The sequence below is a fragment of the Metopolophium dirhodum genome, chromosome 1 (assembly GCF_019925205.1).
Source record: "Metopolophium dirhodum isolate CAU chromosome 1, ASM1992520v1, whole genome shotgun sequence".
Lineage (NCBI taxonomy): Eukaryota > Metazoa > Arthropoda > Insecta > Hemiptera > Aphididae > Metopolophium > Metopolophium dirhodum.
The window spans coordinates 71138392-71150653 of record NC_083560.1 but is presented as its reverse complement, the minus strand read 5'-3'; the positions used below and the strand labels follow the sequence as shown (position 1 = coordinate 71150653).

The 12262-nt window shown below is 28.0% G+C and overlaps 1 protein-coding gene across 2 annotated transcripts; it reads left to right on the top strand.

Annotated features, from left to right (window-relative positions):
- Nucleotides 1–3555: 3555 nt before the first annotated feature.
- LOC132936200 (uncharacterized) lies at nt 3556–11206 on the top strand. 2 transcript variants are annotated; one of them, XM_061002893.1, is made up of 8 exons: nt 3556–3984; nt 6333–6445; nt 6724–6822; nt 6901–7011; nt 7073–7329; nt 7411–7599; nt 7662–7779; nt 8848–11206. In XM_061002893.1, exons 1-8 carry the CDS (start codon nt 3936–3938, stop codon nt 9769–9771), a joined length of 1860 nt encoding a protein of 619 aa, XP_060858876.1. In that variant the 5' UTR covers nt 3556–3935; the 3' UTR covers nt 9772–11206. The 2 variants fall into 2 exon arrangements, with proteins under 2 accessions (XP_060858876.1, XP_060858875.1); XM_061002892.1 differs by having other exon boundaries at nt 3557–3984; nt 6327–6445.
- The last annotated feature ends 1056 nt before the right edge of the window (nt 11207–12262 follow it).

Here is a 12262-nt window from a genome sequence, read left to right as displayed (position 1 = left end):
ATGAACATGATAAAAGCACAGTACATAACAATTGTGTATCAGCTTTTTTTCTCTCCATTCAAATAAACATGATATTGGTTCACTTCTTTTCTGTGAAACTAAGAAAGAAGTAAAAAAAACTGCGAAATTGTTACAATAGTGGTTGAAGCTGTTAAACTTATAGGAAAACGTGGATTGAGTTATAGGGGGAATCAATTTGAAGCAGCATACACATTAGCTAATCCATTTGTTGACCATGGAAATTTTTTAGAAATCATATTGTTTATAGCAAAATATGATTTTCAAATGAAAGATCACTTGGAAACCGTAATAAAGAAGAGCCGTAAAGCCCACGAAAGTGGTAGTAAAGGAAGAGGATCTTCAGTATGGTACACTTGCCCCCAATCTCCCAACAAATAGTGGGCCGGTAAAAAAGTATTTTCCCGGGCTGATCCGAAATTCCAATCCGTCCCTGCATATCGTAAAATGGGGTAACTTAGAACAGAATTCACAATTTTTTTTTCGAATATTTCTGAAAATAATTAATCTAAAATTTTGTAAAAATGTTTAATACAGACAATACATGTGTCATGTAAGAAGATAATGATAAGCTCCTACAAATTATATATACGTCATATTTGAGCTAGCTTATATTTAAGCTTTTATTTAAAGTTCGAGATCGCAGTCCAGAGTTAACCGCCAAATGGGTAACACTGGATATTTATATAAATTCATAGAATACCGATGTTATAATACCAAAGTTAACTATGGACAACAGTTCACGTTTTTAAAAAAGAGTTGACTTATTGATGTAAGAGAAATTAACAAATTCTAATTAATATTAAATAAAAATAGGTTTAATAAACTCAATCTTTAAAAAAAAACATTTCAAATAAAAAAATTTAAAAATTTAAGAAATACTAATTAAAATTATATAACAATAGAACTAAATAAAATTTGTATTTACCTATTATTGCACAATAAATCAATGGTGTCCAAAGTTACACACACGCCGATTTTTTAAACTTATCAAATTTCGATAGAAACTTATGAATGGCTGGGATTATAATGCACTATAAAACCCTAAAAATTGCACTTAAAAAATGCTTTAATGCTCTAAAAATTCTAAATAATGCACAAAAAATGCAGTTAAATTGTTTTTGTTTTTAATAAATTTATAGTATAAATTTTAAATAATATTTGATTAAATTAATTAAATTGAAATAAAAGTGATAAAACACCGTTCCGCCGATAGAAAAAATATTTTTGCCAAACTCTTGTACAAACGCACGCAATCGACTCGCCAATGAACATTTTACTTTCGGAATTTTAAATCGAAACTAAATGCACGCGTGTTACAACTTACGACAAAAAACTTGTAATGAACGATATCGTCAGCTGATGACAGTATTGATTTTATTGCTCTGACAGATTATTAAACAGATTGGTATATTATAGTGATTCTAAATAATATACTTTGCCACGCCGCCAATCGCAAACTTGTGAAGTATCTAAGTTTGTATAGTACAATACGAGTATGATGGTATCTACGATACAAGATACGATAGTAAGTATTTACCTACTTTCTTGTTTGTTATACAAAAAAAAAAATATATATAAATTTATATAAAACACGCGTTAGCGTATAAAATCTTAAAATAAAATTCAAAGTTTGAATTTTGGATCCAAAAACTCCAATAATTCCTTAAAAACCCTATAATGCCCTAAAAATGAAGAAAATGACGTTAAATTTAAAAATTGTTAACATATCCAAAAAAATGCAAAATAAATTTTCTTGTTCTCCATCAAAAGTACATGTTATGGATTTGTGACCAGCAACCTATGGAAAAAAAATGAAAAGTGCATCGAAATCCCAGCCCTACTGTCCCTACTTGGCTACTTGTGAATATTAACATGTTTCAGAAGAAGGTATTTTAAAAAAAATAAGATACCTATAATGACTATAATTTATAATGTAGGTAATTTATTATTGCATAGATTTTTGATATCATATATTATGTATTATTATATTACTATAATAGGTATATACTATATAGTATATTATACTATATTTATATATATATACACAGTGGAATGTTGGTATCTCAAAGCCGTCACACCCGCACGTGTGTCTCCATCTTACACACGTATGATGTACAACATAGACAAAATGCGTTTACGCAGCCCGAGTAGAACTCGCTCAATTTTGGTTCTAGAGTAAAAATACCTATGATAAAATTGAAATGTGACAATATTTCTGAGGGCAAGTTGTTGCGTTTTTTTTTATACCCAATATGTTTCATTATATAGAAATAGCAAAAATGTCAATATTTTAAAAATACCTTTAACTTTTCAAAATTTAATTTTTTTCGAAAAAAAACTTTACGACTTGGCCTCAGAAATATTGTCGATTTCAATTTAATAATAGGTATTTTTTCTCTAGAACCAAAATTGAGCGAGTTCTACTCAGATTTGGTAAACGCGTTTTGTCTATGTCGTACGTCATGTGTAAGACGAAGATAACACATGCGGGTATTTCCGTCTTGCAAGTGCGTAACATGGAACATTTTACGCTCAGCAGATCACGTTTAGCCTCGTTAGTTTAAAAATTAGAGTGAATCGATCTCTTATAAAATTTAAAGGTAAGATTATTATCTAGGTAGTGTCATTGGCTTTTTATTATATTTTAATTTTAAAGCGAGTTATGAGTATTTTAAAATTGTAAATTGTTTGAACATCTAAAAAGTTATAATACTCATAATTCATGAATCACTTAATTAAAATAGGTATAATAAAATCCCCATGGAATTGCCTAGAATCTAGATAATAATATTGTACCTTTAAATTTTATAAGAGGGCAATTCACTCCAATTTTTAAACTAACGTCTAACAGAGCTAAACATGATCTTCGGAGTGTAAAATTTGCGATGTTACGCACTTGTAAGACGGAGACAACACATGCAGGCTCCACGTCCTCTTAATAGGAACCAAAATAAAAATTCGACGTATTGAAACTTCGAGTTACCGAGGTCATTTAAAATATGTTAATGAATGATCGAGACTGAAAAAAATATTCGATAACAGGAACTTTGAGATACTGAGGTTCTCTACTATAAATATGTACCTTTGACCTTTCATTCACAACTGTACCTGGACAATTACTATAATTAAATAAACGCTAAACGCAAATACAACACAATATCTTAGTTGTATCGGAATTCAGAGCTTTCAGAGCTAATTATATTACACTGTGTAATGCGTATCATAGACCAGTGACTAGTATATTATATACTATAACTATATAGTACAATAGTATAATATATCAGTGGATATCATTATTCATTACATGCTATAGTATTTATAATCAATGGTGATATTACAGTAAGTCGTTATCGCGTAGCGGCCCCGGAAAGCCGTTATGTTAGGTGCCACGGTAGGGGATAGGGGTTGTGAGGTGGAGAGTCAGTGTGTAGTCACGAGTCGCGCGCGCATGTACGCCTGATCGTGTGCGCATGGGTGTTCTGTGGAGCGAGTGTCGTAGTGTATACCGTGGTCGTTCTAGGCTCTCATTCGCTCAATCGCTCGTCGATCGCAATAATTCGCGATGAGTAGAGGCGTAGAGCAGACAGTAGAGCACGCGTCACGGTCCCGTCGACGTAGACGATGACGATGATAATAGATGATAATAATAATAATAATAATAATAATAATAATATTGTACATAATATTATTTTGATTTCGCCACGGCTAGTGGCGACGACAGTCGGCGAATAGTGCGTGTATGCGCTCCGAGTCTGGCAGACGGCCCATCCGTCCATAGTTAAAGGCCAACAGCTGTTCACTGTCGTCTCCGGTGTAAGTACGACGCGCGTCATTCGCACTCGTCCAATACTCCATTATCTCTACCGTTGGCCGCTGGAACTCAGTAAAAGCTCGACTCGGCAGAAAACGACGACATGAGTGTTGAAAACCTCAACAACCACCAGCCATCGGCTGATCAGACAGGTAAACAATAAACGCAATCTTTTCGTCCCTTCGACACAGATCGTCCACTTGCCAGATTCGTACTTTACTCACGTCCGTGAAAGTTTAAGTGATGGGTAGGTATACATTGTCCCATGTACTTAGCTAGGTATGAGACCCACGGTTTGTCTACGGTGTCCCGCCAGTCCTGCGACGGGTATACGCGCTATTCTAAACATTGTGCAAAAGGACTAAGTCCAGCAGTACTATATTTGAGTAAATTATTATTTATTACATTGCATATTATTTTCTTTTGCCATAAACAAATATGATAAAAATTTAGAAAATGCAAAATTAAATTACAGAGAGAATAAAGAATTAAAGTTTTGGTTTAAATGATAAATTTATGTGGAGGAATTATAGGAAAGTGTAAAATTGGGAACCAGGGATAATTTTTAAGATTTCATCTCCAGTTATAGTTAAGATATTGTGGTAGTCGCTGAAATAGCCGTAGTCTCGTATAAGGTAAAGGTACCTTTTTATATTATAAATATGACATAAAATAAAAATATAAATATAATGAGAAGATATCAAATAGAATATTAATTATAGATTTATAGCAACTACTATACTTTTAATTTTATAATAAAATTTTGATAAGATAATCAGGATAATCCAGTTTCAAATTAATTATTGTTAAGAGGATGTTGCATGTGTTTGCCTCCGTCTTCACACGGACGACAGAGTAAATTTTCGTTTGCCAGTTTCAATAGTGTGCTAGTGTTAGTTTTGATATTAGAGTGAATTGACCTATTATTAAACGTTTAGTTTAAAACTATCTGTGTTCTCTCGTTGGTTTTTTACAATATTTTAATTTTTAAGTGAATTATAAGCATTTTCAAATATTAATGTTTTACATAACTCACTTAAAAATTAAAATATTGTAGAAAAACCAAAGAGAGAACATAAATAATATTGTTACTTAAAAGTCTACTAATATCAAAACTGACAGCACCCTATTGAAACTAGCAAACAAAAATGTACTATGTCATATGTTTGTAAGACAGAGACACCATATGCGGGCACGACGTCCTCTTAAGAAGAACATGAACTAGTTTTGTTATTTTAACCTCAGTAAACATTTGATAATAATTGTGATAACTGGTTATTACTGGTTATCAAAAATATTGAAATAGAATTAAAAAAATTAAAACCTAAACTAAATCATATGTACCTATCTAATATTCTCTCCCTTTATTAGAATCTCTATATACCGAGTATCTAATTGAATCATGTTTATGGTTTTCAATAGTAAATCCAGAGCTCATTATAATAACAAGTAATATAATTTCAAAATAAATTACGTGATGGTCTAGTTCAAACAACTGTTGATAGTTTCTTTTAGGGATGGGTTCTCAAGAATCACTGAAAAAAAAACCTAATTGTTATGCTATTATGTCATATTTTATTATATATTAGTTTTAATTTTCTAATAAACAATTTAGATCAGTAATCCATTACACCAGGTATCCATTGTCACTTGTACTTACTTATATCATGAAATTAATAAATAAACCACTATTTTGAGCTATAAAATCAGATATAAAATAGTGGTGACATTTTTTATCTAGATTTATTTTATAATTTAAAAAAAAAGTGCCTACCTATAATGCTTGTCCTTTAAGGTATTAAAAAGTGGAATTATCTGGTTATTGCACTTAGATGCATTATTTCTTTTCTTTCAATTTGGTATAATTTTTTTTTGTTATTGCTTCACATGTTTGAATGATGGTGTAATTTGAAAATGATAAGTCTCTACTCTAGCTTCACTGGGTCTTCTGAACAACTATTTCAATACATGTATCTATATGATTCTATAATATTATAAATTATGAACTATTTAAATCTCTTATATTTTCTTAAAATTTGATTCTAACATTGTATGGAAACTTACCAGCTTTCTTGGTGCTGACAAAACAATTTGTTTTTGCACTGTGACCTACCCAAAATGGTTTATCATACCAAATGGAGGTATGTTTTCGATTTTAACTGTCCTAATTTCAGTTATGCCAATTACTAAGAGTCTAAATGATGACTATTTTTTTCTTGAATTGTTCTTTAATTTGTTTACCAAATATGGAAAACTTTTAAATCTTAGTACCTAGGTACTTAAAGTTTAAAAAAATTTTAAAAAAACCTCCTAAATTTGGGCTTTTAATTCACTTTAGGCATATCTATAATGTTATCCTTAAAATATTTTATACTATAATCAAATATAATAAATGTTTTTATCAATTATATTTCTTTTAAATTTACATGGAATATGTAATTTATTGCATTTTTAAAGGAAATCTAAATTGTTTTATTAAGAATTTTTTTTTTAGTTTTAGGTTCTTCAAGCAAAAATAAAAGATCAATTCTCTATGATAAAACATTTCTTATTGACATTGTTGACAATATAGTCAGCTCAAAAGTGGAAAAGCTCATAAATTCATATGGAGGAGTAAGTTTACAGACATGTATTTTATTTTATGAAAGGTATGACTTCAGAGCCAAATTTACTGAGGGTGTAAAACGCTAGTGATTTTACTTTTTATTTTGTTGACCACGAGTGAAAGTATTGTTAAATAAGATATAAGCAGATTCATATATTATGTATTATGCTCATATAACTATAAAATAAATACCAACAATTGTTAAAATATTTACCAAGTATATACCTAGTGTTTGTGTGTATATTTTTTATATTATTTTGTATGTAATATATATTTTTTTTAACAGAAAATAATTCAATCATTAGAGAAGAGTACCGATTATTTAATATCAGATATAATACAAAATGAAGGAGCAAAACATAATACCAGTTCGGAAACTAATAATGTAAGAATATTTTTTGATCCAATATTTACATTAATCCAGTATAATGCAACATAGCACTTAATTATGTTGAAATTTCAGTGTAGAAAAGATATTGAAGTAAAAAATGGGTCACCTTCTAAACGTAAAAATTCAGTTGATCTCATTAATAAAGCAAATATTTTAAATATAAAAATTTTATCTGCCAAAAAGGTTAGTAAATTAATATAGTTAACAAAAATGTATTTATAATCATATTTCTTTTCAAATTAAGTTTCAACATTGGCTCAAGTCTTTATTGAAAAAACACCGTACCAACAAAAAACCCACAGATCAAGTTGCAAGTGTACTAAAAGGAAAAGTTAGTTTAAAAATAGAATCAATGGATCAAGGTCAACGTCCTGTATTTGAATTTATACCTAAGTGGCCAGATTTAGGTGATGCATTGTGTAAAAAAAAAACAAAACATTCGGTCGAACATAAATATAATGGAGATAGAAGTGGTGATGATTACTCTTCAGATCAGTACAGGTAAATGAATTTTTTGTCTTCTTAATTTATGTGTTGACTATTAATTATTCTGCAAATATTGAAATATGTAAATATTTACAGTACCTCAGAAATTGGTGGAATGTGTGAACTGTGTGACATGCCATTTATGAATTATAAGGAGCATATAAATACAAAAAAACATATGAGAGAAAGTCAAGATGAACACAGATTTCATGAATTAGACGAATTAATTAATGAGAGGCCTTTAAATGTTATATTTAACCAATTTATACCCGATAAGTCTGATAAGTAAGTTGTATAATACTATATTAAAATTTAATATTACATAATATTATTTTTCATTTAATTAGGAAAATTAACAAAGATCAAAAATCGGCTCAGAAAACACCTAATCTTAAAAACTGCATAGAAGACTCAGTTATTACAATAATTGATTCCGATTCAGATGATGCTGAACAAATAAATGGGGTAAATTGTATAAACTTAGTTTTAACATTATTAATAAATCGTACTTGTAAAAAGAAAAACAAAAAATATGTTCACTTTATTCACATGAATATTTAACATCTGAGAAGTAATAAATACTAATAGTTGTTACTATTGATTATAAATACTATAGATTTTTCACTGGCTGGTTTTTCATGGGCACAAAATATTTACTCCTGGTAGATGGTGAGGCGACGTGATTACTAGCGTTTAACGTTACACGACATTACTAACCCAGAGGGCCGTGGTTTGGGTGCGGGCTTGTGGTTAGTAATGTCGTGTATGATAACTATAGTATTTATAATCAATGTTATTACTAATAATATTTTTTTAATGTATTTGTATTAATTTGTTCGATTGTTTCTCAAAAAATATATCTGCTTTCATATGTATTTCATAACATATGTAATGAAGTTACCAAAATATGTTTAATTGTATTGGTTTTGAATATTGTGTTTTGTGGTTACAGTTTATTATTTATAATTCGTTATATGTGGTTTTAAATTCACTCCAAGTCCTACTACTAAAAAATAATCTACAATTTATGGGTGAATTGACGAAGTATAGTGAATAAACCAGAATAACTGGCATGACATATAGGACTTTTGCTGGAGAGGTATCGCTGGTGTATCCAGTTATTGAGAAAGCATGCTTATTGTCAGTTATACCTAAGTGCCTGAGAGCCCATAGAAAAGAGATAATGATTAGTGATCGACTTGGTTTTGAGAAATTGCAATAAGTTAGGAAAGTTCACTCTGCAGCGTGCTAAATTCCCAGTCTAAACATATTTTAATACAACGCAATAAACTATGATTTCATATACCTAACTAAGTACATTCACTATGGACAATAAATAAATATCTGACTGACGATTGTGGCAGTACCAAGTCCAAATTTCCCACACCTTGCTAGCTGATGTTTTCATGATGTGCACCATTTATATAGAAATTGGCAACAGACCACCCATTAACTGGATGTTTAATATTTGTTCTTATTAAGTTATAAAATAACAATTATATAATGTTTACATATTTTTATATTTTTTTTCAGCCTTGTGTGTTTGGTGGTAAAGCTCCAAGTGCTTTTAAAGAACAAGCATCAGAAAGTTTAAAGAGAAAATACCAATATTCTGACACCGATATTTCTTTTGTACCTCAAAAAAGACCTAGTAAGTTACATTCACCAATACATGATGAAATTAATTTTTATAAAAAAACCAAACGGAAACATAAAACACATCAAAAGTCATTGTGTAAGGATATATATAAAGTGGAAGTTGTAAATAGCCATCCATCAAATTCAAATAATGATAGAATTGTGTCCGATCAACCACCAGTTATAATACGTATCAAGAGAGTACAAAATTCAAAAAACAAATATCCTTCAAGTGATGTTGAAAGTCATATAACAATATCAACATCATCATCATCATCATCATCATCATCATCATCGTCTGATGATGATGATTATGATGATGATATCAATGTGAAAAAAATACCAGAGGAGACTATACCGGTTCATAGATATATACGTGTAGTCAGAAAACCAAGTTTTAGTAATAAAACTGAAGTTACACCTACAAAAAGCTTCACAGAAAGTCAAATGTTTACATTTGAACATCCTGAGTTACGTCAAAATATCCATAAGAATTGTTTTTACTATCCTACTTACACCTGTATCCCTGACACTAAGTCTAGTGTTGAATACATTCAGGAGAAGATTGAAAATTTAGGTAATCCTAGCTTAAAATGTACATTGTCATTTAAAGATTCTTTAAAAGTCATGTCTAATATGGAACCTAAAAAAATTGGAGAATGGTTTTATAATGTTCCCAAAAAAATTCAGGATAACTTATCATTCAATTCCTCGTCATTAGTTCCACTTACTGAGTTGTCAAAAATTAAGTCTTTTGTAGTCCCTAAGGGGAATGTAAACAAAAGTTCATCATCCTCCAGTTCTATTGAAATATTGTAATTTTAGTTAATTTATGTTCCAAATGGTTTTGTGTCCTATCTGAGATCTCTTAGTGTTATTTTCTTTAGGGATTATTTTTAATTATTATATTGAATTATTTTTTTTATTTTATGTTATATGCTCCCCTACTTATAGGTAAAATAAAACCTTTTTTAATTCATACCTACTCAAAGATATATCCAAAGATGTTTAATTGTTATTCAGTTCATTCATACCAAATACCATCTAAAAGTATTAAATCAATTAAAATAATAGATCTGTGCTTGATGATTATTTAACTTTAAATATTGTTCATAAATTAGTTAAAATTTATATTTTTTGTGGCTTAACCCCACTAATTTGTTTTAAAAAATTTTAATTTTATTTCAAAGTTTATGTTAATGTTAATATATGTTTATTTGTTTATGTAACCCATTTTATTTTATTTGTGGAATGTTGTTCAGTCAGTGCCTTGTTGAAAATATAGTCCAAACTTTTATAAAATTATTGTATATGAATTAATCCAAATGGAACCATATATAAATCAACTTAATGATACAAGAAGTTTAATTTATAAATAAAGTTATTTAATTGGGATTAGTACTTTAATATAAAATTGTTAATAATATACATAGTTAATGATAATATATATACATTTAATGGCTTCCATTCTAGTAAAACAATTATATTATAGGAAAATTATAAATATATTTAAACATAAAATTAAAATGATTTATCAACAAGTCATTGTTTATTTAATTGTATTTGAATTAGTGTAAGCGAAAAATTAATATTAATCCACAAGTGTTACAGTATTAAGGATAGTCTGTTGTTAAAATGTTTTGTTTTTTTTAAGTTATATTTTATTGTTTTGTTGTGATTTAATACATTTTTACAAGATATATAATGTACATATAATGTTATATAAAATGTATTTCTTAGTTTTCTGAATATTTTATGTCTATTTGTTTATAATAATATTTTACTGCTATATTTTTATAAATGGTCTAAGAACTGTTTTTGTTAACCGAATTTAAATATTTTTTCTACCTTATATGTCAGTGTTGACATTAGACTTATATGTTGCTAGACTGACTTAAAAGGGGAAAATGGTTTTAATATACATTCTTGTTATTGTGAAAAAGTGAGAATACTTGATCAAGTAATTTTTTTAATTGTTCAAGTATTTGAATACAAGATAAAAATTACAATAAATAAAGTTGAAATAAATGTATCAATTTCACTAAGTCACTTTTTTATTTGATGGCAACAAACTATTAAATATACTACCTTATATGTTTATATAATATTACATTTTTACTAAAGCAAATGTATATTGGTTTTATTTTTATTTTTTATTGCCAATTTGTGTTTAGACTTGAGTGAATTTATATATTATATTTTGTTCACTATAAGTTGTGAATTTTGTTTAAAACAATATATGTGTGTGCCTTTATTTGAATTTGATGTTCTTAATTACCTATCAATATATTTTAATGTTATACTAGTAAGACTGAGCAAATTAACTATTAGTTTTTTAACTCGTTAAGTCAATATAGAAAAATTTAAGTTAAGCTTAAAGCTAAAAGTAACTTTTCTTTTTTTTTTAAACTTGCAAAAGTTACAAGGTAACTAGAAAATAAATGCAACTCGACCTAGTTAAAAATCAATTACTTTTTTTCATATTAAGTTAAAAATTATACCTATCAATATAAATAGCTTTTATAAAGGTAACATAGTAATATAGTAGAGGTCTTACAGTTTTAAATAAATGTATTATGTATTAAAATGAATTTCTGTAAGTACTTGCACACTTTAATTCTTTAATCAATGAAAAAATCCATCTAAATAATTATTTTTATGTATTTGTTTGCCTAATGTCCACAATTATACTAAATTATAATTATTAGAATATCTTTAATTACCTACACGTATTATTATAATAATAAGTAATAGCTATTAATTTTATAGATTAATGATGCAGAGTTGGTAATATACGCGGATAAAACGTTTTATATGTTACACAATAATAACAACTAAGACATAGGAATATTAAGAATAAATTGTTTTATTTGACATTTATAATTATAATACCTAGCGATAATATAATTTAATCGGTACTGTGTATTTTAAATTTTAATAAGTATAAAACTAATAAATTTCAACATCAACTTGTAGAATTTCCTTAAATTTAGAATACAATTCAAATTCATAACAAAAATAATTGCTTTTTATTTATAATAAGTAATAAATATTAAAATTATTGTAGTTATTAATAAAGAATAAAGATGAACTTACGACCCAGAAATAATATAACAGATTTTAAATTATCACAAATGTCTTTTTTGTTGTTTTAAAATATAAAATAATAAATATTAATAATAGTATAATTATTATTGCATTTTGTCAAGTATAAAGATGAACTTACTAGTTTGTACTTAGTTATTAACATGGCTAAATATATAGGTATATTATGATCGCATCGAGACGCATTTTCGTTATGCGCTGCGCA